Here is a 27,069-nt window from a genome sequence, read left to right as displayed (position 1 = left end):
ATTAGGAATTGGCTCTCTGGAAGAAGACAGAGGGTAGTAGTTGATGGCAAAGGTTCATCTTGGAGTGCCGTCACTAGCGGTGTTCCGCAAGGATCTGTTTTGGGACCATTGCTGTTTGTCATTTTTATAAATGACCTGGAGGAAGGGTTAGAAGGTTGGGTGAGCAAGTTTGCGGATGATACGAAAGTCGGAGGAGTTGTAGACAGTGAGGAAGGATATGTCAGGTTACAGCGGGATATAGAGAAGCTGCAGAGCTGGGCAGAAAGGTGGCAAATGGAGTTCAATGTAGCTAAGTGTGAAGTGATTCACTTTGGTAAGAGTAATAAAAAGATGGATTACTGGGCTAATGGTAGACTACTTGGTAGTGTGGAAGAGCAGAGGGATCTTGGTGTCCATGTACACAGATCTCTGAAAGTTGCCACCCAGGTAAATAGTGCAGGGAAGAAGGCATATGGCGTACTGGCTTTTATTGGTAGAGGAATTGAGTTCCAGAGTCCTGAGGTCATGCTGCAGTTGTATAAGACTCTGGTGCGGCCGCATCTGGAATATTGTGTGCAGTTTTGGTCGCCATACTATAGGAAGGATGTGGAGGCACTGGAACGGGTGCAGAGGAAGTTTACCAGGATGTTGCCTGGTATGGTAGGAAGATCCTATGAGGAAAGGCTGAGGCACTTGGGGTTGTTTTCTTTGGAGAAAAGAAGGTTTAGGGGTGATTTGATAGAGGTGTACAAGATGATTAGGGGGTTAGATAGGGTTGACAGTGAGAACCTTTTTCCACGTATGGAGTCAGCTATTACAAGGGGGCATAGCTTTAAATTAAGGGGGGGTAGATATAGGACTGATGTTAGGGGTAGGTTCTTCACTCAGCGAGTCGTAAGTTCATGGAATGCCCTGCCAGTAGCAGTGGTGGACTCTCCCTCTTTATGGGTATTTAAACGGGCATTGGATAGGTATATGGAGGATAGTGGGTTAGTGTAGGTTAGGTGGGCTTTGATCGGCGCAACATCGAGGGCCAAAGGGCCTGTACTGCACTGTATTCTTCTATGTTCTATGTTCTATGTTCTATGAGGCTAATGAAATCAAGAACAGACATAATTATAATTTTATTGAAATATTTAACAAAATAATCTATGATTTAACCGTAGCCGGGTCCTCACGCATTTTGTTTTAAATCTCGCCCTTGTAGGCTTGGCTTTAATCGGGAAACTGTCAGTGATATCACATCTCAGTTGTGGTGTGTTCTGCTTCTCTTTGTACAGTTAATGTGTTGGCAATCGTGGTTTTATCGCAGGGAAAGTGTGGCCTTTCTCCATGCATCACTTTGCACCTGGTTGTCATGGCAGCAGCGGATCTATTGGCAATAATTACTAATGTCATACTTCATCAAATCAATGACTATTATTTCCCATTAAATTTCCTGAGTATCACTCCTGTATGCAGTGTTCGTTATGTCTTGCTCCGTGCAGCTATCGACTGTTCTGTCTGGTTCACTGTCTCTTTCACCTTTGACCGATTTGTAGCCATTTGTTACCAGAAGTTGAAAACGAGATATTGTACCAAGAAAACTGCAGCCGTGGTTCTCGCAACAACAGGCACTCTGCTCTGTTTAAAAAATATTCCCATCTACTTCAGATTTAAACCTAAAGTGATAATTGATAATGTACCGTTTTTCTGCTCTAATAAGCGAAGTTATTTTACTGACACGAGATGGATTGGATTTCGGAGGTTTGAAAAGGTTTTAACCCCATTGATACCATTCGGGTTAATTCTGTTCCTCAACATTCTGACAGTCAAACACATTTTCAAGGTCAGTCGAATCCGAAAGGGCCTAAAGTGTCAAAACAAGGCCCTGGACCACAGTGACCCAGAGATGGGAAACAGAAGAAAGTCTGTGATTTTACTCTTCAGCATTTCGGGCAGTTTTATACTTCTTTGGTTAGTGTATATTTTATATATTTTTAATGTCTCTTCTTACCTAGATGAGTATTCCTTCTATATCTTTGAAAATGTTGCCTATATGCTGCGGAATCTTAGCTGCTGCACAAACACATTTATTTACGTGGTGACTCAGGCCAAGTTCAGAGAGCAATTAAAAAGTTCAGTAAAATATTTGGTGACGTCAATTGTTAAATTCTTTATAAAAAGGTGCAAACCGACAGTTTCGGTTTCTTCAGCAGATCAGGGGAAAACTGTCAAATAGAAATTCTGAAAGATGACAGCTGGAGGTACAACCCAATGTCAACAACACTGACCATCCCAACTTCAGCTCAATCACATCGATTGTCTATTCTTCATACCTACTCAGGGAAAAAATAATTAAACTCAGTACGGAATCAAATATCCCATTCATTGGAAATGTTGACTCAAGTTATTATTCTCGTTTTCGCATTATCGCTACTTCTGTTATTATAAACATGTCTTATTATTAACAGTAGTTATGGTCGTGTTAGTGAGGATCGTGATGGCTGTGGATAAGGAAACATAATGTCTTAAATAATGTGAGCTGGGCAAATTACTCATGGGGTACACATCAAGGAGGATTCCCAGGTTCTTGGACAGTCAAACTGACAGTGGAGGAGATTTCTGTTCTCAAGAAATTCAGGGTTGAAACAGTGTCCCAGAGTTAGAATTCACAGAAGCCAATCAAACTGTGGGCTGTGTGGAAAAGAACAGTCCAGTGTTTTTAATCCAGTGTATAATCTAGAGCTATACAACAGCGTGCAAAAAGGAATAAGGTGAAGTTATGTAGCTGCTGTAATTACCTCACAACGTACTGAAGCTATCCAGTCAGTGACAGCCAGTTACTTTATTGTCTCAACATTCTTGTCATGTGTGAGTCTGAGAGAATTGAATTGAATTTATTGTCCCATGTACTGAGGCACAGTGAAAAGCTTTGATTTACGAGCAATACAGGCAGATCACAGAGTTAAGTAGCATAGATGAGTAAATAATAGATAAACAGCAGCAAAAACAAAAACACAGGTACAGCTGAATGTTAAGAGTTTGTGAGTTCATTCAGTATTTGATCGAAGTAGGATAGAAACTGTTACGAAACCGGCTGGTGCGTGTGTTCAGGATTCTGTACCTTCTCCCCGATGGTAGAGGTTGTAGAAAAACATTGCTAGGGTGGGATGGATCTTTGAGAATGCTGGCGGCCTTTCCTTGACAGCGGGCCTGGTAGATGGATTGTATAGATGGGAGGTTGGCCTTTGTGATTGTCTGGGCCGGGTTCACCACTCTATGTAACCATCTCCAATCAGGAATGGTACAGTTACCATAGTGATATACCCAGTCAAAATGCTCTTGCTAGCACACCTATAAAAATTGGCAAGGGTATTCACCATCATGCCAAATTTCCTCTGCTGCCTGAGGAAGAAGAGACGTTAAATAGAACATGGAACAGTACAGCACAGAACAGGCCCTTCAGCCCACGATGTTGTGCCGACCATTGATCCCCATGTAAGGTAAACCTAATGTACGAATTCTCAAATGTCTGTGACCATATGCATGTCCAGCAGTCTCTTAAATATCCCCAATGACCTTGCTTCCACAACTGCTGGCGATGCATTCCATGCTCTTTCAACTCTCTGCGTAAAGAACCTGCTTCTGACATTCCCTCTATACTTTCCGCCAAACAGCTTAAAACTATGACCCCTCGTGTTAACAATTTCTGCCCTGGGAAAACGTCTCTGGCTATCGACTCTATCTATGCCTCTCATTATCTTGTACACCTCAATTAGGTCCCCTCTCTTCATTTTTTCCAATGAAAAAAGGTCTGAGCTCAGTCAACCTCTCTTCATAAGATAAGTCCTCTATTCCAGGCAGCATCCTGGTAAACCTCCTCTGAACCCTCTCCAAAGCATCCACATCTCCCCTATAATAGGGCGACCAGAACTGGACGCAGTATTCCAAGTGCGGTCTAACCAAAGTTTTATAGAGCTGCAACAAGATCTCACTGCTCTTAAACTCAATCCCCCTGTTAATGAAAGCCAAAACACCATATGCTTTCTTAACAACCCTGTCCACTTGGGTGGCCATTTTAAGGGATCGATGTACCTGCACCCCAAGATCCCACTGTTCCTCCACACTGCAAAGAATCCTGTCTTTAATCCTGTACTCAACTTTCAAATTCGACCTTCCAAAATGCATCACCTCGCATTTATCCAGGTTGAACTCCATCTCCCACCTCTCAGCCCATCTCTGCATCCTGTCAATGTCCCGCTGCAGCCTACAACAGCCCTCTATACTGTCAATGACACCTCCTACCTTTGTGTCATCTGCAAACTTACTAACCCATCCTTCAATCTCCTCATCCAAGTCATTAATAAAAATTACAAACAGTAGAGTCCCAAGGACAGAGCCCTGTTGAATACCACTCACCACTGACTTCTAGGCAGAATATTTTCCTTCCACTACCACTCGCTGTCTTCTGTCGACCAGCCAATTCTGTACCCAGACAGCTAAATTTCCCTGAATCCCATTCCTCCTGACCTTCTGAACGAGCCTACCATGGGGAACCTTATCAAATGCCTTGCGGAAGTCCATATACACCATATCCACAGCTCGACCCTCATCAACTTTTCTAGTCACATCCCCAAAAATACTCAAGATTTGTGAGGCATGACCTGCCCCTCACAAAGCCGGCTGGCTGCATTTAATCAAGCCATGCTTTTCCAGATGGTCATAAATCCTATCCTTCAGAATCCTTTCGAACACCTTGCAGACGACAGATGTGAGACTGACTGGTCTGTAATTGCCAGGGATTTCCCTATTTCCTTTCTTGAAGAGAGGAATTACATTTGCCTCTCTCCAGTCCTCAGGTACGACTCCAGTGGAGAGCGAGGTAGAAAAGATCTTCACAAGTGGTGAAGCAATCACATTTCTCACTTCCCAAAGCAGTCGAGGACAAATCTGGTCCTGGCCTGGTGACTTGTCAATCTTAATGTTTGACAAAATTTTCAGCACATCAGCTTCCTCAATCTCTATCCATTTCAGCATGCTTACCTGCTCCTCAATGGTTTCATTCACTACAAGGTCCTTTTTCTTTAGTATAAAGGCAGAAGCAAAAAACTCATTTATGGGTTCCCCTACCTCCTCAGACTCTATACTCAAATTCCCTATGCTATCCCCGATCGGCCCTACTCTTTCTTTGATCATTCTCTTATTCCTCACATACGTGTAAAATGCCTTTGGATTCTCCCTAATCCTTCCTGCCAAGTCTTTTTTGTGCCCCCTCCTGGCTCTACTCAGACTATTTTTGAGCTCCTTCCTCACCTGCCTGTAATCCTCCAGAGCTGAACAAGACCCTTGCTTCCTCCACCTTATGTAAGCTGCCTTCTTTCTTTTGATGAGAAGCTCCACTGCTCTCGTCATCAAAGGTTCCTTTATCTTACCCCTTCTTGCCTGTCTCGGAGGGACATATTTATTCATCACTTGCAACAACTGTTCCTTAAACAGTCTCCACATGTCTATAGTGTCCTTTCCATGGAACAATTGCTCCCAGTCCATGCTTCCCAACTCACGTCTGATCGCATCATAGTTTCCTTTTCCCCAAATTAAGTATCCTCTCATTGTGCTGGGCCTTTGTAACTAGTGTGTCCACATGAAAAGTCCAAGAAAGCTTGTTGTGGAAGACCACTCCAAGGAGCTTGATACTCTCCACTCGTTCCACCTCTGTGCTGTTAATGTGTAGGGTGGAATGAGGAACATCCTGCCAAAAGCCAATAATGAATTCCTTGGTTTTGCTGGCATTGAGAGCTAGGTTGTTCTCAGTGCACCATTTTTCCAGGTCTTCCACCTTCCGTCTATAGTCTGTTTCGTCGCCATCTGAGATTCGACCGAATATGGTGGTGTCATCAGCGAACTTGTGAATAGTGTTAGTCTGGTATTTGGTGATGCAGTCAAAGCTATACAGTGAGTACAGTAAGGGGCCAAGTGTACACCTCTGGGGGGCTCCAGTGTTGAGTGTTAGTGAGGATGAAATATTGTCCCCAATCTTCACGGATTGTGGCCTGTGGGTCAGGAAACTGAGGTTCCAGTTGCAGAGAGTGGGGCTTAGTCTGAGTTTACTAAGTTTAGTAATCAGTCTGAAGGGGACAATAGTGTTGAAGGCTGGACTGTAGGCAATGGGTAGGATTCTAATGTACCTGTTCTTGGGGTGAAGATGTTCTAGGCAGGAGTGAAGGGCAAATGATTATGGCATCTGACATGGATCTATTGGTCTGAAAGGCAAATTGGAGTGGGTCAAGAGTAGTGGGGAGGCTGGAGTTGATTAATACTATGACCAGCCTTTCAAAGCACTTCATGATCACTGAAGTTAGGGCCACTGGGCGGGAGTCATTGAGACAGGCTGCATGAGCCTTCTTCGGCACAGGGATGATGTCGGCCTCTTGGAACAGTCAGGGAGAGTGGCCTGCTGCAGGAAGAGGTTGAAGATGTACATGAAGACCTCTGCGAGTTGATTTGCACATGCTCTGAGTGCACGGCCTGGTACTCCATCTGGTCCCATTGCTTTCCTTGGATTCACACAAAGGAAAACTGATCTGACCTCTGATCCAGTGACTGTTGGGCTAGATTCGTCAGGACTTTTCAGAATAGGTATTAACTCTCTGCTGAAATTCTGCTCAAAGCGAGCACAGAAGGCATTGAGACGATCCGGGAGGGATGTGTCATTGTCTGCTATCTTGCACTGTCTCTTTTTAGAACCTGTGATGTCATTCAGTCCTTGCCATAGTTGCCGGGTGTCTGGGTCTCTAGTTTGAAGCGGTATTGGTCCTTGGCTGTCTTAATGCGTCTGTTAAGGTCATACTTGGATTCTTTATATTTAAGTGGATCTCCTGATCTGCTTGGACTCTTGTGAAAAACAGGATCTCACAAAGAGACTTAGATAATGTTACGATGTGTTACTCTAAATCCTCTGCGAAGGAAAACTAAAACATTCATAAAAACACACCTCACCTCGCAATCTGTTAAATGTGAGAGTGAAGGAAAGAAAACCGCTTGATTTCCACAGCTTAAAGAAAATAACAGTTTATTTTTTCTAATTCTAAACAAAAACTTTTAACAAACCCAAGCTCCCTTTGTTCTTCAGTAATCACTGTCTGATCCCAACTCTATAAAAATACTACTGCAATAACACAATTCTTAAACATTAAATCAACTTAATCTCTCAAAATCCATCCAGTTCCTCTGCTGTCTTCCTTCTGTTCTCCTGAATCTGCTGCTTCCTTCTGTCCATCCCAATTTGCTGTATTCCTCTGTCCTTCCAAATTTACTGCTTTCTCCCTGGGCTGTTGTCTTTGAGGTTTTTTCTCTTTTCCGACCAGTGCCTTTGTATAAAATTCCTTGGTCTCTGTAATAGATGGGGCCTTCTGGGAGATTTCGTTTGAGGCTTTGAGAACCTGTTTCAGATGAAATGCACTCTCTGGTTTAATCAGCAGTTCCCTCTCATTAATGTTCAAAATGTCCTTCCTTCCCATGTCCCCAACATCGTACCCTCTCATTGGTCTGATGTCGTCAATACTATAAAATTTAAATTCAATTGTTTTTTTGCATCCTGGGCATAATTATTAATTGGTTAAATTCAAATTCAGTTACCTTAACATCAAAACACCTCCCCCCCAAGCTGATTGATACATATTATCAATGTCGAGCTCTCTCTTCACCCGTCACAGACACATGTGATGTTACAATCTCTTAGCTCAGAAAGGACAACTCTCTTTTAAAGTGACCACACACTCTTTCAACTTGGTAACAAGAATAACAACACCATCACCCACAGGTCGATGATCAGTTTCCATCAGAATTTGGGTCTCAGTGCTCTCTGCTTTCACAGTTGGCAATATGTGGAGGTGTCGTTGTTAAGGAGAAAGTGAGGACTGCAGATCAGAGCTGAAAATGTGTTGCTGGAAAAGCGCAGCAGGTCAGGCAGGATCCAAGGAGCAGGAGAATCGATGTTTCAGGCATGAGCCCTTCTTCAGGAATGAGGAAAGTGTGTCCAGCAGGCTAAGATAAAAGGTAGGGAGGAGGGACTTGGGGGAGGGGTGTTGGAAATGCGATAGGTGGAAGGAGGTCAAGGTGAGGATGATAGGCCGAAGTGGGGGTGGGGGCGGAGAGGTCAGGAAGAAGATTGCAGGTTAGGAAGGCAGTGCTGAGTTCGAGGGATTTTACTAAGACAAGGTGGGGGGAGGGGAAATGAGGAAACTGGAGAAATCTGAGTTCATCCCTTGTGGTTGGAGGGTTCCTCGGCGGAAGATGAGGCACTCTTCCTCCAACCGTCGTGTTGCTATGGTCTGGCGATGGAGGAGTCCAAGGACCTGCATGTCCTTGGTGGAGTGGGAGGGGGAGTTGAAGTGTTGAGCTACGGGGTGGTTGGGTTGGTTGGTCCGGGTGTCCCAGAGGTGTTCTCTGAAACGTTCCGCAAGTAGGCGGCCTGTCTCCCCAATATAGAGGAGGCCACATCAGGTGCAGCGGATGCAATAAATGATTTATGTGGAGGTGCAGGTGAATTTGTGGCGGATATGGAAGGATCCCTTGGGGCCTTGGAGGGAAGTAAGGGGGGAGGTGTGGGCGCAAGTTTTGCATTTCTTGCGGTTGCAGGGGAAGGTGCCGGGAGTGGAGGTTGGGTTGGTGGGGGGTGTGGATCTGACGAGGGAGTCACGGAGGGAGTGGTCTTTTCAGAATGCTGATAGGGGAGGGGAGGGAAATAAATCCCTGGTGGTGGGGTCCGATTGGAGGTGGCGGAAATGATGGCGGATGATACGCTGCATATGGAGGTTGGTGGGGTGGTAGGTGAGGACCAGTGGGGTTCTGTCCTGGTGGCAGTTGGAGGGGCGGGGCTCAAGGGCGGAGGAGCGGGAAGTGGAGGAGATGCGGTGGAGGGCATCGTCCACCACGTCTGGGGAGAAATTGCTGTCTTTGAAGAAGGAGGCCATCTGGGTTGTTCGGTATTGGAACTGGTCCTCCTGGGAGCAGATGCGGCAGAGATGAAGGAATTGGGAATATGGGATGGCGTTTTTACAGGGGGCAGGGTGGGAGGATGTGTAGTCTAGGTAGCTGTGGGAGTCGGTCGGTTTATAGTAAATATCCGTGTTGACTCGGTAGCCCGAGATAGAAATGGAAAGGTCTAGGAAGGGGAGGGAGGAGTCTGAGATGGTCCAGGTGAATTTGAGGTCAGGGTGGAAGGTGTTGGTAAAGTGGGTGAATTGTTCAACCTCATCGTGGGAGCACGAGGCAGCACCGATACAGTCATCGATGTAGCGGAGGAAAAGGTGGGGGGTGGTGCCAGTGTAGCTGCAGAAGATGGACTGTTCCACATATCCTACGAAGAGGCAGGCATAGCTGGGGCCCATGTGGGTGCCCATGGCTACTCCTTTGGCTTGGAGGAAGTGGGAGGATTGGAAAGAGAAGTTGTTCAGGGTGAGGACCAGTTCAGTCAGTCGAAGGAGGGTGTCAGTGGAAGGGTACTGGTTGGTACAGTGGGAAAGGAAGAAGTGGAGGGCTTTGAGTCCTTTGTGATGGGGGATGGAGGTGTGCAGGAACTGGATGTCCATGGTGAAGATAAGGCATTGGGGACTGGGGAAGTGAAAATCATGGAGGAGGTGGAGGGCGTGGGTGGTGTCCCGAACATAGGTGTCGTTGTTAGCCCGGGATGGGAAAAGGCCAAAGTTACACAATATCAGCCGATAGTCCAATAGGTTTAATTGAAATCCCAAGTGTTTGAAGAGTTACCCTGTTGTCAGGTGCAGTGAGATGTAAGCACACAGGCACACCATTTATAACCAGAGAGATTAATGACCAGAGAGAACAAAAGATCAGACAAATGGGGTGAGTGATGTGTCGAGAGGCTGAATAATGGACATCTGCATTTGATCAAGGGCATCACGCCCTGTAAGAAAAATATCAACAGGTGGATAACAAGCAGAAGGCTGACCGATGTACCCATTAAATGAGGTCAAGAGATAATTAAAAAATAATGTGATGCTGGAGACGAGTAAGATAACTGGAATAACACAATAAGTAGGAGAGTCTCATGTGAATGTTTTAAGCAATGTGGTAAGTCATTCAAAACTGTACAAGTTAATTTACTCAGATTAAACAATTTATGAAGATGCTGGTGTCAAAATAGACAGTAAGGAAGATTTTACAAATACAGAGCAGTCTGGTAGTATCATGTGTATCGCAACATAAACCCGGGACCACAGTTGAGGCTGTCTTCATAGGTACAGAATCTTAGCTGTCAGTCTCTGCTCAGCGATTCTATGTTGTTGTGTAAATCGAAGTTCTCAGCTGAGGGCTCAATTTCTGCCCCACGGACAAAATGTCTGCCCCACTGGTCTCGTGTTAGACACAGAGGAATTCGTAAGGCAAATGAGGTTTAGGGAGTTCTTCAACAACCCGAAAGATGTCAGCAGTGAGCCCAGTGAGGGAACCAATGAACCGGAACAGTTGGTGGAGAGATCCATAGTGCAGCCACTAAAGAAGAAAGAGTTGAATTGGACCCCTGCAGAAGGCCCTCTGCTCTAGGCTCACCATGTCTGCTCAATCAGCCCGGAGATGTGGGAAAGCCAGATTCATCACCTGCACTCACAAGGCAGTGCAGAATGTCACCGACGCATAACACAACGCCATCCATGCTCTCATGGCCAGACGCAACATTGTTATCGAACCAGCAGAAAAAGGAGGAACCACCATCATATATAATAGAATGGATTACTCCACAGAAGCATACCGACCAGTGTACACCCAGGAACACACAGACAACTAGCTACTGAACCAACCAAAGAACACACCCATCAACTCAATGAGCTGATCAAGACCTTAGACCAAGATCTTCAGAGAATCCTCTACACTCTCGTCCTTCATACTTCTCACATCCTGAGACCTCTCCTGTCATCTGAAAATATACAAAGCCAACACACCTGGTCAGCCAGTTGGATCAGGCAATGGGACACTCTGTGAGACCCTTTCTGGTGATGCTGAAGCCATCTTGAAACCCATTGTATGATGAACTTCCAGCTTCTGTCATGACACGATAGAGTTCCGAGAGAAATTCACCACCCACAGACCAGTGATACCAGGAACATTCCTCATCCTAATGGACGCTTCGGCACTCTGAACCAGCATCCCATACGGCAACGGCATTGCTGCAACAGCTCAGTACGCAACACCATTAACTGCTAATTTCCAGACCCATCCTCCAACTCATCTGCTTCATCCTCGATCACAGCACCTTCACCATCGATAACCAGTTCTTTCACCAGACACACGGAACAGCCAATAGAGGTTGGATCTGCACCTCAATATGCTAATATTTACAGGCACAAGTTCTAGTGAGAATTCTTGGCTGCACAGGACCTCCACACAACGCTGTCCACCAGCTACATCGATGACATTTTCTTCCTATGGACTCATGGTAAGGAATACCGAAAGGGCTACACAGTGATATCAGCAAGATTCATCACAACCATCAGACTGACCATGAAGTGCTCTTCACAATTGGGACTGTTTTTCGATGCCCGTATATCCAGAAAAGACAAACCCCTCAGGACTTCACTCGACCACAAGCCCATGGGTTCGGCATTTCTCCAGCTTCTACCCTCAGGGTGTTAAAGAAGCAATTCCCTACAGACAAGCCATACACATGCATAGCATATGAACAGATGAGGAGAAATGTTGGATAAAGGTTTAAAAGGACACCCTCAGTACCATGAGACACAAAGCTCAACTCATTGATTGCCAGTTCCAACTTGCCAAAACGAAAATGACCTCCTCAGAAGACAGACTCAGAATACATCACATCGAGTACCTTTCATCATCCAGTACATCCCCAGAGTGGAGAAGCTCCACCATGTGTATATCACAGCCTTCAACATGTCATCAATGACAACGAGCATCTTGTCAAAGCCATCCCTACACTGCCACTTCTCATCTTTAAACACCCACAAAACCTCAAACAGACTATCGTTCACCTCAAACTACCCAGCTTTCAGGAGAACATCGAACAAAACACCACACGACCCTGTCATAGCAACCACTGCAAAACATGTCAGATCTTCAACATGGCTTGTACCATCACACGTGTTAACACCACCGCCACGTACACTGCAAGTACTCATGTGTCTCAGTCAATGCTGTCTATCTCCCACGTGTAGACAAGGTGCCCCTTCATCAAGTGGTTGTGTACTCTGAAAGCCAGTGCTTCCAATTAAACCTGTTGGACGAGAACCTGGTGTTGTGTGATTTTTAACTTTGTACACCCCAGTCCAACACCAGCATCTTCAAATCAAAGCAAGGGTACAGTATCCTTAAGAAAAGGAGCAGCTTTGTGACACATCCCCCTTAAAAAAAATCTATCTCCAAAAATCTGACAAAAAAACTGGATCGTAGCTGAAACACACAGACACACAGTACTAACTACACCCCTGCAAACATACACAGGCACCTACAAATACAGACCAGGGCACACCCCCCATTGAACACCTCTGTGTCTCATTCGAGTCTCGATAACACATCAGCAATCCCGTTTTCGTGACCTGCCACCCGCACAATTGTCAAATGGAAAGGCTGCAACAACAAGCTCCATTGAAACAGTCTGAACTTCTCCACAAATGGCAATGGGTGATGATCAGTGAATACGATTATCTCAGATACATTGCTGATATAGACACTGAAATGTTATAATGGCAACACCAAGCTCAAAGTCTCTTTATCCACCATTGAATATTTCTGTTGAACGTTCAACTTCCTGGAAAAATACCCAATGGGTCTTTCTATTCCCCATCGCCCTCCTGCAGGAGCACCGCACCGACACCCACATCACTGACATCGATAGGCACCTTCAAAGGCTTCACGTAAACAGGTGTGGCTAACACTGGGGCAGTGACTAACACAGAATTGAGGCTGGCAAATGCCTGAAACTTACCCTTTATTTAACAACTCAGTGAATGGGTGATCTACACTGCTGCAATCCGATACAATCCACTCAAACCCAGGAATGGTCGTGCTGCAACTGTTGTCAATGCTGTGGGAAATTTCCCAATTACTTTTGTTTTCACATCCCGTGGGGCCATTTGTCCATGTCCAACAACATGGCCCAGGAAGGTGACATGGACTTTGGCAAATTCACCTTTCGCTCGGATTACCACCAAGCCTGCCTTCTGAAGTCAATCGAACAAGTCGAATAAAACTGGAAATGTTCCTTCCATGAGTGACTAAAAATCACCAGGTCACCACGGCAGGTTGGTGTCAAGGAGAAATGGGCAGAAATGCACCAGATTGTGTTGCCGGGAGCATACAGACAGGAAGTGTTACAGGTCGCATCAGGAGGCGGTCACCTAGGTGTGAGGAAGACTCAGGCTAAGGTCCAAAATCATTTCTATTGGCCTGGACTGCACAAGGATGTTAATAAATTTTGCCATAGCTGTCATTCTTGCCAAATGGTAGAGAAGCCACAGGCAGTAATAAAACCAGCAACTTTGTTGCTAATTCCTGCATTCAAAGAATTTTTGACATGGGTTATCATTGATTGTGTAGGTCCTCTTCCTAAAACTAAAAGTGGGAACCAGTGCTTTCTAACCATAATGGGTGTGTCCACCAGATTTCCGGAGGCAATTCCATTGTGGAGTATTTAGGCCAAAAGGGTAGGAGAGGAGTTAGCAGCTTTTTATTTACGGAATACGGGCTACCCAGAGAGATTCATTCAGACCAAGAGTCTAATTTTACTATTAGCCTGTTTAAAGAAGTCATGGACAACTTAGACATACAGCACTTTAAATAAAGTGCATACCATCCTGAATCCCAGGGAGCTTTGGAAAGGTGGCTTCAGACCATGAAGACCATGTTAAGAGCATACTGTCAGCCAGGGCTCCCTGATTGGAACAGGTTAACAACCTCAATCAGGGAACTCCTATTCTATGAGATCCACCTGGCTGACCTTGTTACAATCACTCCACTCCCTAGAACCCAAATTAGGGCCTCAGTTTTCTATTATATTTATTAATGACTGACAGTAATCCCTCAGTCATCCTCTTGTTTTTAAAGCTTACAAAAAGATATTAAAATATTCAGGTTTGAGATGAAGGCCAATGAACCTGGTGTTGTGTGATTTTTAATTTTGTGCACACTAGTCAAACACCGGGACCTCCAATCGTCCTGTTTGTATCTGTGCTGGAGATTTCAATAAGCTATCCTGAATTACCCACCCATGAATTAAACACATTGATCAGGACTTTGGATCCAGTCCTTCAGAGTTCCCTACGCGCCCTCATCCCACGTATTTCTCATGTAGGTAACTTCTACTGCCTTCCAAAGGTACACAAAGCCAACACACCAGGACGTCCCATCGTATCGGGCAATGGGACCCTGTGTGAGAATCTGTCCAGCTATGTTGAAGGCATCTTGAAATCCATTGTAAAGGAGATCCCTAGCTCCTGTCGTGACGCTACGGATTTCTTACAGAAACTCAGCGTCCACGGACCAGTCGAACCGGGAACATTCCTCATCACAATGGACATTTCCGCACTCTACACAAGCATCACCCACAAGGATGACATCACGGCAACAGCCTCAGTACTCAACACCAACAACTGCTCATCTCCGAGCACCATCCTCGAACTCATCCACTTTATCCTCGATCACAACGTCTTCACCTTTGACAACCAATTCTTCATCCAGACACATGGAACAGCCATGGGGACCATATTTGCACCCCAATATGCCAACATCTTCATGCACAGGTTCGAACAAGACTTCTTCTCTACGCAGAATCTCCAACCAACATTGTACACCAGGTACATTGATGACATTTCCTTCCTCTGGACCCATGGTGAGGAGTCACTGATAAAACTACACAGTGACATCAACAAGTTTCATCCCACCATCAAACTCATCATGGACTACTCTCGACTATCTGTCTCATTCTTGGACACATGCATCTCCATCAAGGATGGGCACCTCAGCACCACACTCTACCGCAAACCCATAGACAACCTCACAATGCTACACTTCTCCAGCTTCCACCCAAAACATATTAAAAACAGTCATTCCCTATGGACAAGCCCTACGCAAACACCGCATCTGCTCAGATGAGGAGGAATGTGAAGGGCACCTGAAAGTACTCAAGGATGCCCTCACAATAACAGGGTACGATGCTCAACTCATCGACCGTCAGTTCCGACGTGCCACAGCAAGGAACCGTAATGACCTCCTCAGGAGACAGACACATGCTGCAACCGACAGGGTACCCTTCGTTGTTCAGTACTTCCCAGGAGCTGAAAAACTACGCCATGTTCTTCGTGACCTGCAACACATTATCAATGAGGATGAGCACCTCACCAAGACCTTCCCCACACCTCCAATGCTCACCTTTAAACAACCGCCAAACCTCAAACAGATCATTGTTCATAGCAAGCTGCCCGGTTCTCAGGACAACTCCATACAACCCTGTCACGGTGGACGTTGCAAGACGTGTCAGATTGTGGACATAGATACCACTATTTCGTGTGGGAACACCTCGCACCTTGTACATGGCAGGTACTCATGGGACTCAGCCAACGTTGTCTATCTTATACGTTGCAGGCAAGGATGCCCAGAGGCATGGTACATTGGGGAGACCGAGCAAAGGCTACGACAACGGATGAATGGGCACCGCACAACAATCAACAGACAGGAGGGTTCCCTCCCAGTTGGGGAACACTTCAGTGGTCCAGGACATTCGACCTCAGACCTTCGGGTGACCATCCTCCAAGGTGGACTTCGGGACAGCCAGCAGAGAAAAGTGGCCGAGCAGAGGCTGATAGCTAAGTTCGGTACCCATAGGGAGGGCATCAACCGGGACCTTGGGTTCATGTCACATTACAGGTGACCACCATTGCACTATACACAGATATTCCTACACACACACACACACACGCAGGCACTCCTATACACACATACACAGGGACACACATATAAACAGACACGCACACAGACACTCACACATACCCTTATAGACACACACACTCCCACACTCACAAATGCACCCCCTCATAGACTTAAGACACTCTGCACTCACCACACACACACACACACACACACATATACACTTTCTCACACTCACAACTCCCAACCCAGACAGACACACACACGCACAGACAAAGACCCACATGCACACATATATTTTGTGGGGTGAATTTGTACTTACAGAATTACAATATACTTTGCTCAAAAATTGCATGAATTAATGTAAAACTCTGTTATCTCACTTTTTAAATTAGAATCAATCTAAACATCCTGTTATAGACAGAGAACACAGGGGGCCAACACCTTCAACATATTGTCTAGCTATCACCATTGCTAACAGCTAACCTGAGAATGCAACTTTTTAAAAAAGGTTTTGTGATTTACACATGAAAGAAGTGAAACTATCACTGTATTCGAACAGATGAAAGACTCAACAGACAATCCAGGTGTGTTTCAATGTATTTCAGATACATCACACTGTAAATATTTGCTATAAATTCTGTGCCTTACAATTGTGTCCTCCACAATCACCTGATGGAGGAGCGACGCTCCGAAAGCTAGTGCTTCCAATTAAACCTGTTGGACGAGAACCTGGTGTTGTGTGATTTTTAACTTTGTACACCCCAGTCCAACACAGGGCCCTCCAAACCATGTCCTGTTTGTGTCTGTGCTGGAGATTTTAATAACCTATCCTGAGTTCTGCACTCTTCCCTCTTCCTTTGATTCAGGTTCTCGAATTTGCCCTATAACTGAGCTCCCACCCCCCCCACCCCACCCCACCCCACTAACTTACAGCATGGTGACAAACAGTGTGGAGTCCATTTAGCGGAATCCTACACACTGACAGTAGTGGAGAGCTGAAGGTTTCTTCAGGCTCAGCTTTAAGGAGGCTGCTGGTGCAGACAGACCACAACTGAAAGAGCTGAACTTTCGAGAACCAGACAGAATAACCTTGTGACAAGATTCTACAAGGTGAAAACAACAGCTGAGGATTAAAGAAAAGAGCATTTCAGCCCTCATAGTTGAGTTTAAAACCCTGTCTACAGCCCTCGTTATGTGATTCACTTGGTCTCTGATCCCTCCAGACCAGGTCCTTTCTTTCCCAATACCGATGTCAATGTCTCAATTCAACCAGATTTCTCCCACACCAATTTTTGAGCCATGCATCTACCTGCTTAATCTTATCAACCCTGTGCTAATTAACTCATGGCTCAGGTAGTAATCCAGAGACTGCTACCTTTTTGGTCTTATTATTTAGTTTAGCTCCTCGCTGTTAATACTCCCTTAGCAGACTGTCTGCCCTAGTGTCATCTATACTGAAAGTGTGTTGCTGGAAAAGTGCAGCAGGTCAGGCAGCATCAACGAAGCAGGAGAATCGAGAAGGGCTGATGGCCGAGGCGTTGATTCTCCTGCTCCTTGGATGCTGCCTGACCTGCTGCGCTTTTCCAGCAAAACACTTTCAGCTCAGATCTCCAGCATCTGCAGTCCTCACTTTCTCCTAGTGTTATCTATGTCATTGATACTACATGGACCACAACCACTGGATCTTTACCCACCCACTGTGCAGCCCAGATGAGATATCCCGGACCCAAGCTCTGGGCAGGGAACACAACCATCGTGACTCTCAATCCTGGTCACAGTGAATAGTGTCTATGCCTTTAACTACACTATCCCCAGTTAAAACAATATTTCTCTTCTCTTCCTCCACTTGAATGGCTCCCTGCACTGTGGTGCTGCAGTCAGCTCATTCTCCCTGCAGTCCCTATTCCCGTCCACACACAGGGAGCAAACATCTTGAACCTGGTTGACAAGGAGAGGGGCTGAGGCTCCTGCAACTCTACCTCCTGGATCCCTCAACCTGTCTCACGCACAACTACACTCTCCTATCTCTGATTACATAACGCTTTTCAGCTCTTTCCTAACTTCCTGCACTCACTCTGCAGGACCTCATCCCTCTTTTTACATATGTCATTGGTACCAATGTGCACAATGACCTCTGGCTTCATACCCTCCTCCTTAAGAATTTTGTGCAACAATTCAGAGATGTCCTTGACCCTGGAACCAAGGAGGGAACATACCATCCTGGAATCTCAAATGCGACCACAGAAATGCCCGCGTGTGTGCCCCAACTAGCGAGTCTCCCATCACTGTCACTTGTCTGGATGTTGACTGACCCTGATATACAACAGAGCCAGTTGTGGTGCCACAAACCCGGCTGCTGCTGTTATACTCCCCTCTGAGGCCAGCCTCCTCAACAATATCCAAAATGGTGTACCTGTTAGTAGGGTCTACCACACACTCTGCCCACTGTATGCTCCTCAGTGTGTCCAACTGCTGCTCCAACTGAACAATGTGGTCTGTGAGGAGCTGCAGCCGGTCACACTTCCTGCAAACATAGTCGTCAGGGCCACTGGACTGCTTCCTGATCTCCCACGTCTGGCAGGGGGAGCACACCATTGACCTAACTACTAGATTGGATGGGATTGAGGTTAACAAGGAGGAGGTGTTAGCAGTTCTGGAAAGTGTAAAAATAGGTAAGGCCCCTGAACTGGATGGGATTAATCCTAGGATTCTCTGGGAAGCCAGGGTGGAGATTGGCACTGATCTTTATGTCATCATTGTCTACAGGAATAGTGCCAGAAAACTGGATGACAGCAAATGTCGTTCCCTTGTTCAATAAGGGGAGTAGGGGCAACCTTGGAAATTATAGACTCTCCCAGACCTGCAAAGGACCTCTGCTCTTTTACATCCTCAGGAGAATTCACACTCTCAACAAATGCTCATTCTCCACCATGTCAGACATAAAAGATTGTACCCACTCCCAGCACCTTTCCCTGCCAATGCAAGAAGTGTAAAACCTGCGCCCACACCTCCCCCCTCACCTCCATTCAAGGCCCCAAAGAAGCCTTCCACATCTAACAGAAATTTACCTGGAACTTGCACATACGCCATCTACTGTATCCATTGCATCTGATGTGGTCTCCTCTACATCGGGAAAACAGGCCGCCAAATTGTGGAACGTTTCAGAGAACATCTCTGGGACACCCAATCCACCCCCACTGCCCTGTGACCCAACACTTTAACTCCCCCTCCATTTGTGGTGAATTCTCTGTTCGGTGTTCTCTGTACCATCACGTCTAGGAATGGGAGTTGGGTGTCCTTTACTTCCTCTCTACATTTCACCACAAAGGGATACAGGAAAGCCACACACACAGACCAAGTCCTGAACTATGAAAACAACAACCTCAACACACGCAAAAGAAGTTGCATCAAGACACTGTTCAAAAGGGCCACAACACACTGCAGTACACCAGAACTGCACAAAGAGGAAGAAGAACACCTCTACAATGTATTCGCCAAAAATGGATACCCGCGCATTTTCATCAACAAATGACTAAGGAAAAGACAATGGAATGAGGACATGCCACAACCCAAAGGACTAGCCACATGACCATACATCAAGAACACTTCCGAACTGATAGCCAGACTACTGCGACCACTAGGACTCATAACAGCACACAAACCAACAGCCACTCTCAGACAACAACTCACCAGGACGAAGGACCCGATACCCAGCATGAGCAAAACCAATGTAGTGTACAAAATCCCATGCAAGGACTGCACAAAACACTACATAGGACAAACAGGAAGACAGCTAATGATCCGCATCCATGAACATCAACTCACCATGAACCGACACGACCAGCTATCCTTAGTAGCCACACACGCAGATGACAAGCAACATGAATTCGACTGGGACAACACTACTATTATAGGAGAAGCCAAACAGAGAACAGCCAGGGAATTCCTAGGGGCATGGCACTCATCCACAGATTCAAACAATAAGCACATCGATCTGGACCCAATACACCGGTCACTGCAGCAGGCAGCTGGAACTGACAACCGGAAGCGGCAGATTCAAATCACGACAAATGCCAGAGGAAAGATCACAGAAGCGCTTCACAGGAGGCTCCTAAGTGCTGAGGATGTCAACTAGACAGGGGACGAAACGGTTGCAACACAAATTCCCAGCTCGGCGAACAGAACCACAACAACGAGCACCTGAGCTACAAATCGTTTCACAAACTTTGAGAGTGTCAATTTCACAAGGTCTGAGTACGAGCTCCATTTGAAATTGGACAATTCTTTGACAATTTGGCGTTAGTTAGCAGGCCCCATTACTTAGTATGGGGATCAGGACCAGACATAAATTTCACAAATGTTACCATTTGTGTGATCCTCCCGTCAGCCAGCGTACCTGTACTGGAAGAGGACACATGACAAGGCAAGAAGGAAAACGGCAAAGATGCCTAAATTTTTAAGTTTACAAAATTGTCCCAAAATGTGGTCACTTGCGTGATCCTCACCTGAACCAGCGTACTTGTAATGTAAGAGGACAGACAACTAGGTAAGAAGGTAGACTGGAAAGATCACCTCAATTTAATCCCTGCTACATTTTTCATAATTCTGCTCTGAGCATGATACTGAGCTGAGCCAGTGATTTCGTGCTGTAAGAGAATGCACGGTCAGAGAGAGGGAAGATTGGAGAGATCTATCCTTTAAATTTCTCAGGTTCAGAGTAGGGAGACCATGGGAACTTGACCAGGCCGCCTGTGCTTGTCTTGTTTATTTATTCAGTGTCCTGTCCTGTCGGTGTGTCCTCCCTGCTTGTCCTGTCCTGTCTGTGTCCATCCGTGCTGTACTCTGTACTTTGTTCCCAGTGTGACTCCTCACAGGTAAATGGGATTGTGGGACTCAATAATGTCCAGAGAAGGACTGCCCCTGGGGGGACCGGTCTAACTTGTCCTGCTGGGGTGGGTGGTGCGCGGCCACTGACCCTCTCGCAGAAAATGCAGAAGCACCATGATCAATCCGTGTACTGCAAGAACAAGGTAGGAGATCCTCTGGTTACACCAGGCTCACCAGCTCACATGGTATGGAAGGAAACTGGGGACAGGAGATATGTAACCCCTTTTAGCACCAATTTGTACAGTTGGTCCCACAGGAATTAGCCATATCAGGGCTCCTTCAAACCAGACAAAATTGACCACAGGAGGACAAAAATTGTGGGCAGTTATGGAGATCCATCCTGGGACACTGGGTAGATGCTTCAGTGCTGAGACAAATTTAAGGAAGTTGCGACTGGACATCAGCCCGCTGAAGTTACAGAGTGTCATCAGGCCTCAGACCCAACTCCATCCTCCGATTCACTGCCCACTACCCTGCTGCCATACACCCCCCCCCCAGTACCCTAAGATTTCCCTCCTGACCCCAGAGCCAGACCCACTGGGAAACAAGCTCACTGCAATCATTACCAGGTGATCACACACCCTCCCCATTACAGCACCTCAGGTAGTTCAGGAGGTGGCAATTGGTGGGTGGGCATCAGATACAGAGCACCCTGATCAGGCAGCACCCGACCCCACTCCCAGCACCAGACGGAAACACCGTGAGGCTGCAGCTTTGAGATCACAGACCCGTGACCACCAACACCCCCACATCATGATATGCACTACACCTCTGGACAAGCCCTGGACACACACAGAGGTCTGGGGTATGCCCCAGGATGTCTCAGATCCTCAGGATGCCCAGACTCTCCTGCAATTGGCTGACAGGAATCACTGGGCACCTGCCCGTCTGTCTATTGAATTTCCAGCCGGACAGTGGAATAGCGACATGAGCACAATCACTGGTTCAAAAATCCTGGTCACACCATCATTAAGGCAGCCCCAAGGAAACAGGCTGACTTCAGGGGAAGTTCCCCAGGACCTGCAGAAGGTAAACAAGTCTGTCCCAGATTTTATTGCCGGCTTTAAGGATATCTGAGCCTCCTCAGTGGGCATCCCTTTATCAGAAAATGAAAAGTTAGTGATGCAGACTCTTGTGAACTGCATGCTGCCCCGGCATGTTCAAGGTTATAAATCACACAACCTAACCTGGCAGACAGACGAGGGGGGTGGGGGGGAGGGGGGGATACACTAACCACTTGAAACAATTGGGACAGATAGGGACTGTTTGAGACTATGAAGTAGAGGGAGGCATACCCCCAGCTCGTGCAGCCAGAATACCAGGGAGCAAGTCGGAGCCTGGCACAGAGAAGTCGGGGCAGGAATAGGGATTAATGTCGGGTATGTGGGAAGTGGATTCTGGATTAGTGGTGCTGGAAGAGCACAGCAGTTAAGGCAGCATCCAAGGAGTTTTGACCTGATTTTGAAGCTCCTTGGATGCTGCCTGAACTGCTGTGCTCTTCCAGCACCACTAATCCAGAATCTGGTTTCCAGCATCTGCAGTCATTGTTTTTCCCGATGTGGGAAGTGGGGGTCACTGGGTAAGGGAATGTTGGGCAGCAGCCCCTCAGCAGCAGCTGAATGTTTCCACCCATACACTACCCTGGCAGACTCAGCGACACAGTGCCCCTCCACAGAGGCAGCCTCAGCAGGCAGCCTACACTGTGAATGAGCCATTCCCCCACTCCCTGAGACCCTCGCGCAACCACGGGAGGGAGGCTGCCTCTAGACACCTCTCACACTCCCTGTCGGAGAATCCAATGGTGGATATGGAAGTGGGGAGTTGTCTCATTTCAGTTTTGGTGGACCCCAGAGTCTCTCACTCATCTGCACCTCCCTCTGCAGAACTCCCCCTCAGTTCCCAAAATGTCCACACTGTGGGTATCTCCGGAGTATCCATGGTAGAACCACTCTCCAATCCAGTCCCCCCTTCAGTGTCAGGTCGGTGACAGTCCCTAACACAGCTATAGCATCCTCATCCTGTCCAGTAGCCCTGTTGGGTTGTAAATTAAATGCCTCTATTCACTGCTCTCCCCAGGGTCCCACCTTAGAAATTGTAATTCTAGCCCTTATCACGATCCTCATTATGATTGTCCAACAGTGCTGTGTGTGCACTTGTGTTCACTGCTACTGCCCCCCCCCTGCTCCACTGAACACCCAGATCACCAAGATTCACCTGAATGATGACTCTGGCCAAGATTCAGAGCACCCAGACACAGAATACATTGAGTCCGACCAGTCTGAGTCTCAGGGCTACCCGTCTGATAATGAGCCTCCCCCACCAGACAATCCCCGGGGTTGGTGACTGTCCCCCTTTTGCCGCAGGTCCTGGTTATAAAAAGGGGGGAATTGTGAAGAAGGGGAACACACTTTGCCTAGTGACCATTTTGTCCCCAGCTAAAAGAGGGCCTTCTCATAATGCTATTGATGGCTCACATGAGCTATCCCCAGGAACTGACTGTGAATGAGACATTACCAAATCGGAGGGAACACATTCTCTAAACAACCTGCTAATGAGATTCTCTCTCCCTCACAATGACACAGCACCTCCAGAAGCCCCGAAGACTCTCTCTGTCTCTATGGGACCCCAACTGACACAATACTTCTGCAGACAAAATGTCACCAAACTAATCAATGTGGATGAGCTGAGCCCTACTGTGGACAGGGCGAACCTCCTGTTGCCATTGTTTAACTGATGGAAACTGGTTAAACATAGTTAGCTCTCTTTCAATACAGTAAAACTATCCACTGTAATTAAAACTGTATTGTCTTACAATCAGCTATCAAGCTCGTGTATCCCTATAAAACCTGGATATGCCTGTACTTTGGGGTAGAGGCTGAGACTCCTCTGTGTAGAGTGATGACCATTCTGTGTGTGAGCGGTCTTTGGCTCCTTCCCACGATATCGTGAAATAAAAAAGCATATCAATTTCACAAGGTCTGAGTACGAGCTTCATTTGAAATTGGACAATTCTCTGGCAGGGCCCATACTGAACAAACAGCAAAGATGCTCACTGAAGCAAGAGGTAGGGTACTAAAGGAGGTCATTACATCTGTCCTTCCCAAATTCGTTACTGATTGTGAAATGGTGACAATGGTCTTGTTGAAAATGTGAGTGTTGAGCAGCTGGGATTTATAGTCACAGCTAATGTCGAGGAGTTGAAAAGCCTGCAGCACTCCCAGTGAGAAATTACCTGGCCCTGGCAGGATACAGCCTGGATTGCTGAAGGAATGAAGGGAACAAATTGTAGGGTCATTGAAAGAAATTCTCCAGGATTCTCTGAACGCAGGATTAGTGCCAGGGAACTGGAGGATTGCAAATGGGACACCATTGTTTCAGAAAGGAGTAAAAGTTAATACAGGAACTTATATACATCTTAGATCGGCATCAATAGTGGGATATCTGATAGAGAATATAATACGGACTAAGGTAAATACCCACTGGATAAAAATAAGTTAATACCAGACAGATAACATGGCTTTGCCAAGAACAGGTCATGTCTCGAAAGAAACTTGAGTTCTTTGATGAGGTGACACAGGCAGAGAATGAGAGTACTCCTGTGGATGTTGTATATTGGAACTTTCAAATAGCATTTGATGCCACACAGCAGGATGGTTCCCAAATTAAAAATGTCTGGGATTGGTGAGTCCTCGGCAGCACGGAATTGAAGTTGGCGAAATGAGAAGATACAGGGTGGAGCTGTAGGTGGGCATTTTCCAGTTTGGAAACGAGTTGAAATTAGTGTTTTCCAGGGATTGGTATTCAGACCCTTGCCTCATCAGATTGAGAGATGGGTGTTGTTGCAAACTCTCTAAATATATCGATGTTATCGCGATAGGGAGAATTGTGAATTGTGAGAATAGAGTCATGCAGCATGGAAACAGACCCTTCGGCCCACCCAGCCCATGCAGACCATGTTCCCAAACTAAACCAGTTCCACCTGCCATATTAAGGCCCATAGTGCTCCAATGCTTTCTTATTCAGGAACTTATCGAAACCGATCAACTTCATTGGTCCATGACAAGTTGGTCAAAACGCACAGATCCCTGGCAAATGAATGTCAATGCTGAGAAATGTGAGGGAGTGTATTTTGGTCCAATAAGTACAGACAGAAACCACAGGCTCAATGGCACAATTTTGAGGGGAATACAGGAGCTGAGGGACTGAGGGGACCATGTGCATAATTCTATGAAGATTATCCGGCAAGTGGCAAGAGCAGGTAATAAGGCTTATCCGATCGTTGGGTTTATAAACAGAGGGAAAGAACATGAAAGCACAGGAGTAATACTACACCCCGGCAAATCATTGGTCAGACTACATTTGGATTATTGTATTCAGTTGTTGGAACCTTATACATTGTTTCCACAAGTTTGTCTGTCAGTATCTGGATGATAGATTACAGAGTTATACAGCATGTAAACAGACTCTTCAGACTAACGTGCCCATGCCGACCAGATTTCATAAAGTGCAGTAGTCCCATTTGACAGCGTTTGGCCCATGTCACTCTAAACCTTTCCTATCCATGTCCCCATCTGGATGCCTTTTAAATGTTGTAACTGTACCTGTCTCCACCACCTCCTCTGGTGGCTCATTCTACACACGCACCAACTTCTGTGTGAAAAGATTGCAGCTCGTGTTCAGTTTTAAATATTTCCCCCTCACCTAAAGACAAAGGCCCTGCCTGAAACTGTGTAAACCTACCCTGGTTTATTGGAGCAAAATGGAACTCCTCACATTTATCGAAATCAAGCTCCATCTGCTATTTATCAGCCCACCAGACCAGCTGATCAAGATCACATTGAATGCTTAGATAACCTTCCTCACTGTCCATTTTACCATCAATTTCAATGTCATGTATAAACGTACTATCCACGTCTCCGAAATTCTCATAAAATCATTTATCCAAACGACAAACAACAGTAGACCCAGCGTTGATCCTTGCAGCACACTGCTCGGTGCAGGTCTCCAGTCTTAACCAAAACCCTCTACCACCACCCCGTCTCCTACCATCAAACCAATTTTGTGTAGAGTTTCCTACGTCTCCATAGACCCCATGTGGTTGAATGTTCTTAACCAGTCTACCATGCAGAACCTTGGTGAAGACCTTACTAAAGCCCATGTAAACAATGTCTACCGCTCTGCCTTCATGTATCTTCATGGTCACCTCTTCAAGAATCACAATAAGTTTTGTGAGACATGATTTCCCAGGTACAAAGCCATGTTGGCTATTCCTGACATTTCCAGAATTGGAAGGTCATTCCAACCCTCGTGTTGAAGTTTCCAGAAAGGAAAAGTAGTAAATATGCTGCCCTGGGAGGAGCAGGAACCTGTTTTGGACTCATCTGTGGCAGGAAATACGTCCTCACGGTCATTCTCTAGTTTAGATGGAGAGTCACGAGACAATCCCAGATCACTGTATTCATGGGAATTTGTAGCTCAGGTTGTGGATGAGGTTGTTGACTTGCTCACTGAGCTGGTAAGTGTATTCTCAGACATTTCCTCATCATTCTAGGGAACAGAATCAGTGAGCCTCTGGTGAAGCATTGGTGTTCTGTCCTGTTTGCTGTTTAAGTGTCCGGGTCTGCTGGGGTTGGTCGTGTCATTTACAGCTTTGCTGCTGGTTCTGTTTCTTAGTAGTTGGTATATGGGATCCGACTCGACATGTTTGTTCATGGAGTTCCAGGTTCAGTGCCAGGTTTCCAGGAATTCCCATGAATGTAACTGGCATGTTACAGGATGGATATGATGTTCCAGTTACACAGTCACAGAGTCATATAGTCCTACAGAATGGAGAGAGACCCTTTGGTCTAAACTGGGTCATGCTGACCAAAATTCTCATCAATACTCAGTCCATGTCCCTGCACTTGATCCTTGTCCATCTCATCCTTTCCTATCCATGTTATTGACCAAGTGCCTTTTAAATGTTGTCAGTGTACCCACCTCACACACTTCCGCTGGTAACTCATTCCACATGTGTAATACCCTCTGTGTCTAAAGTTATAGAGTCATAGAGATGTACAGCATGGAACCAGACCCTTCGGTCCAACCCATCCATGCCGACCAGATATCCCAACCCAATCTAGTCCCACCTGCCAGCACCCGGCCCATACCCCTCCAAACCCTTCCTCTTCACATACCCAACCAAATGCCTTTTAAATGTTGCATTTGTACCAGCCTCCACCACATCCTCTGGCAGCTCATTCCATACACGTACCACCCTCTGCATGAAAAAGTTGCCCCTCAAGTCTCCTTTATATCTTTTCCCTCTCACCCTCAACCTAT

The 27,069-nt window shown here is 46.2% G+C and overlaps 1 protein-coding gene across 1 annotated transcript in view; it reads left to right on the top strand.

The window, feature by feature from the left end:
* The window catches only part of LOC140465570 (probable G-protein coupled receptor 139), a 99,859-nt gene that overhangs the window by 2,969 nt on the left and 69,821 nt on the right, over nt 1–27,069 (top strand). Inside the window, exon 2 of the mRNA XM_072561112.1 lies at nt 1,260–2,101. Coding sequence (XP_072417213.1) covers nt 1,260–2,101 — 842 coding nt within the window. The remainder of the gene's footprint in view (nt 1–1,259; nt 2,102–27,069) is intronic.

Source organism: Chiloscyllium punctatum, chromosome 42 (genome assembly GCF_047496795.1).
Source record: "Chiloscyllium punctatum isolate Juve2018m chromosome 42, sChiPun1.3, whole genome shotgun sequence".
In the NCBI taxonomy this organism is placed as follows: Eukaryota; Metazoa; Chordata; class Chondrichthyes; order Orectolobiformes; family Hemiscylliidae; genus Chiloscyllium; species Chiloscyllium punctatum.
This window is presented reverse-complemented; position numbering and strand designations above follow the sequence as displayed.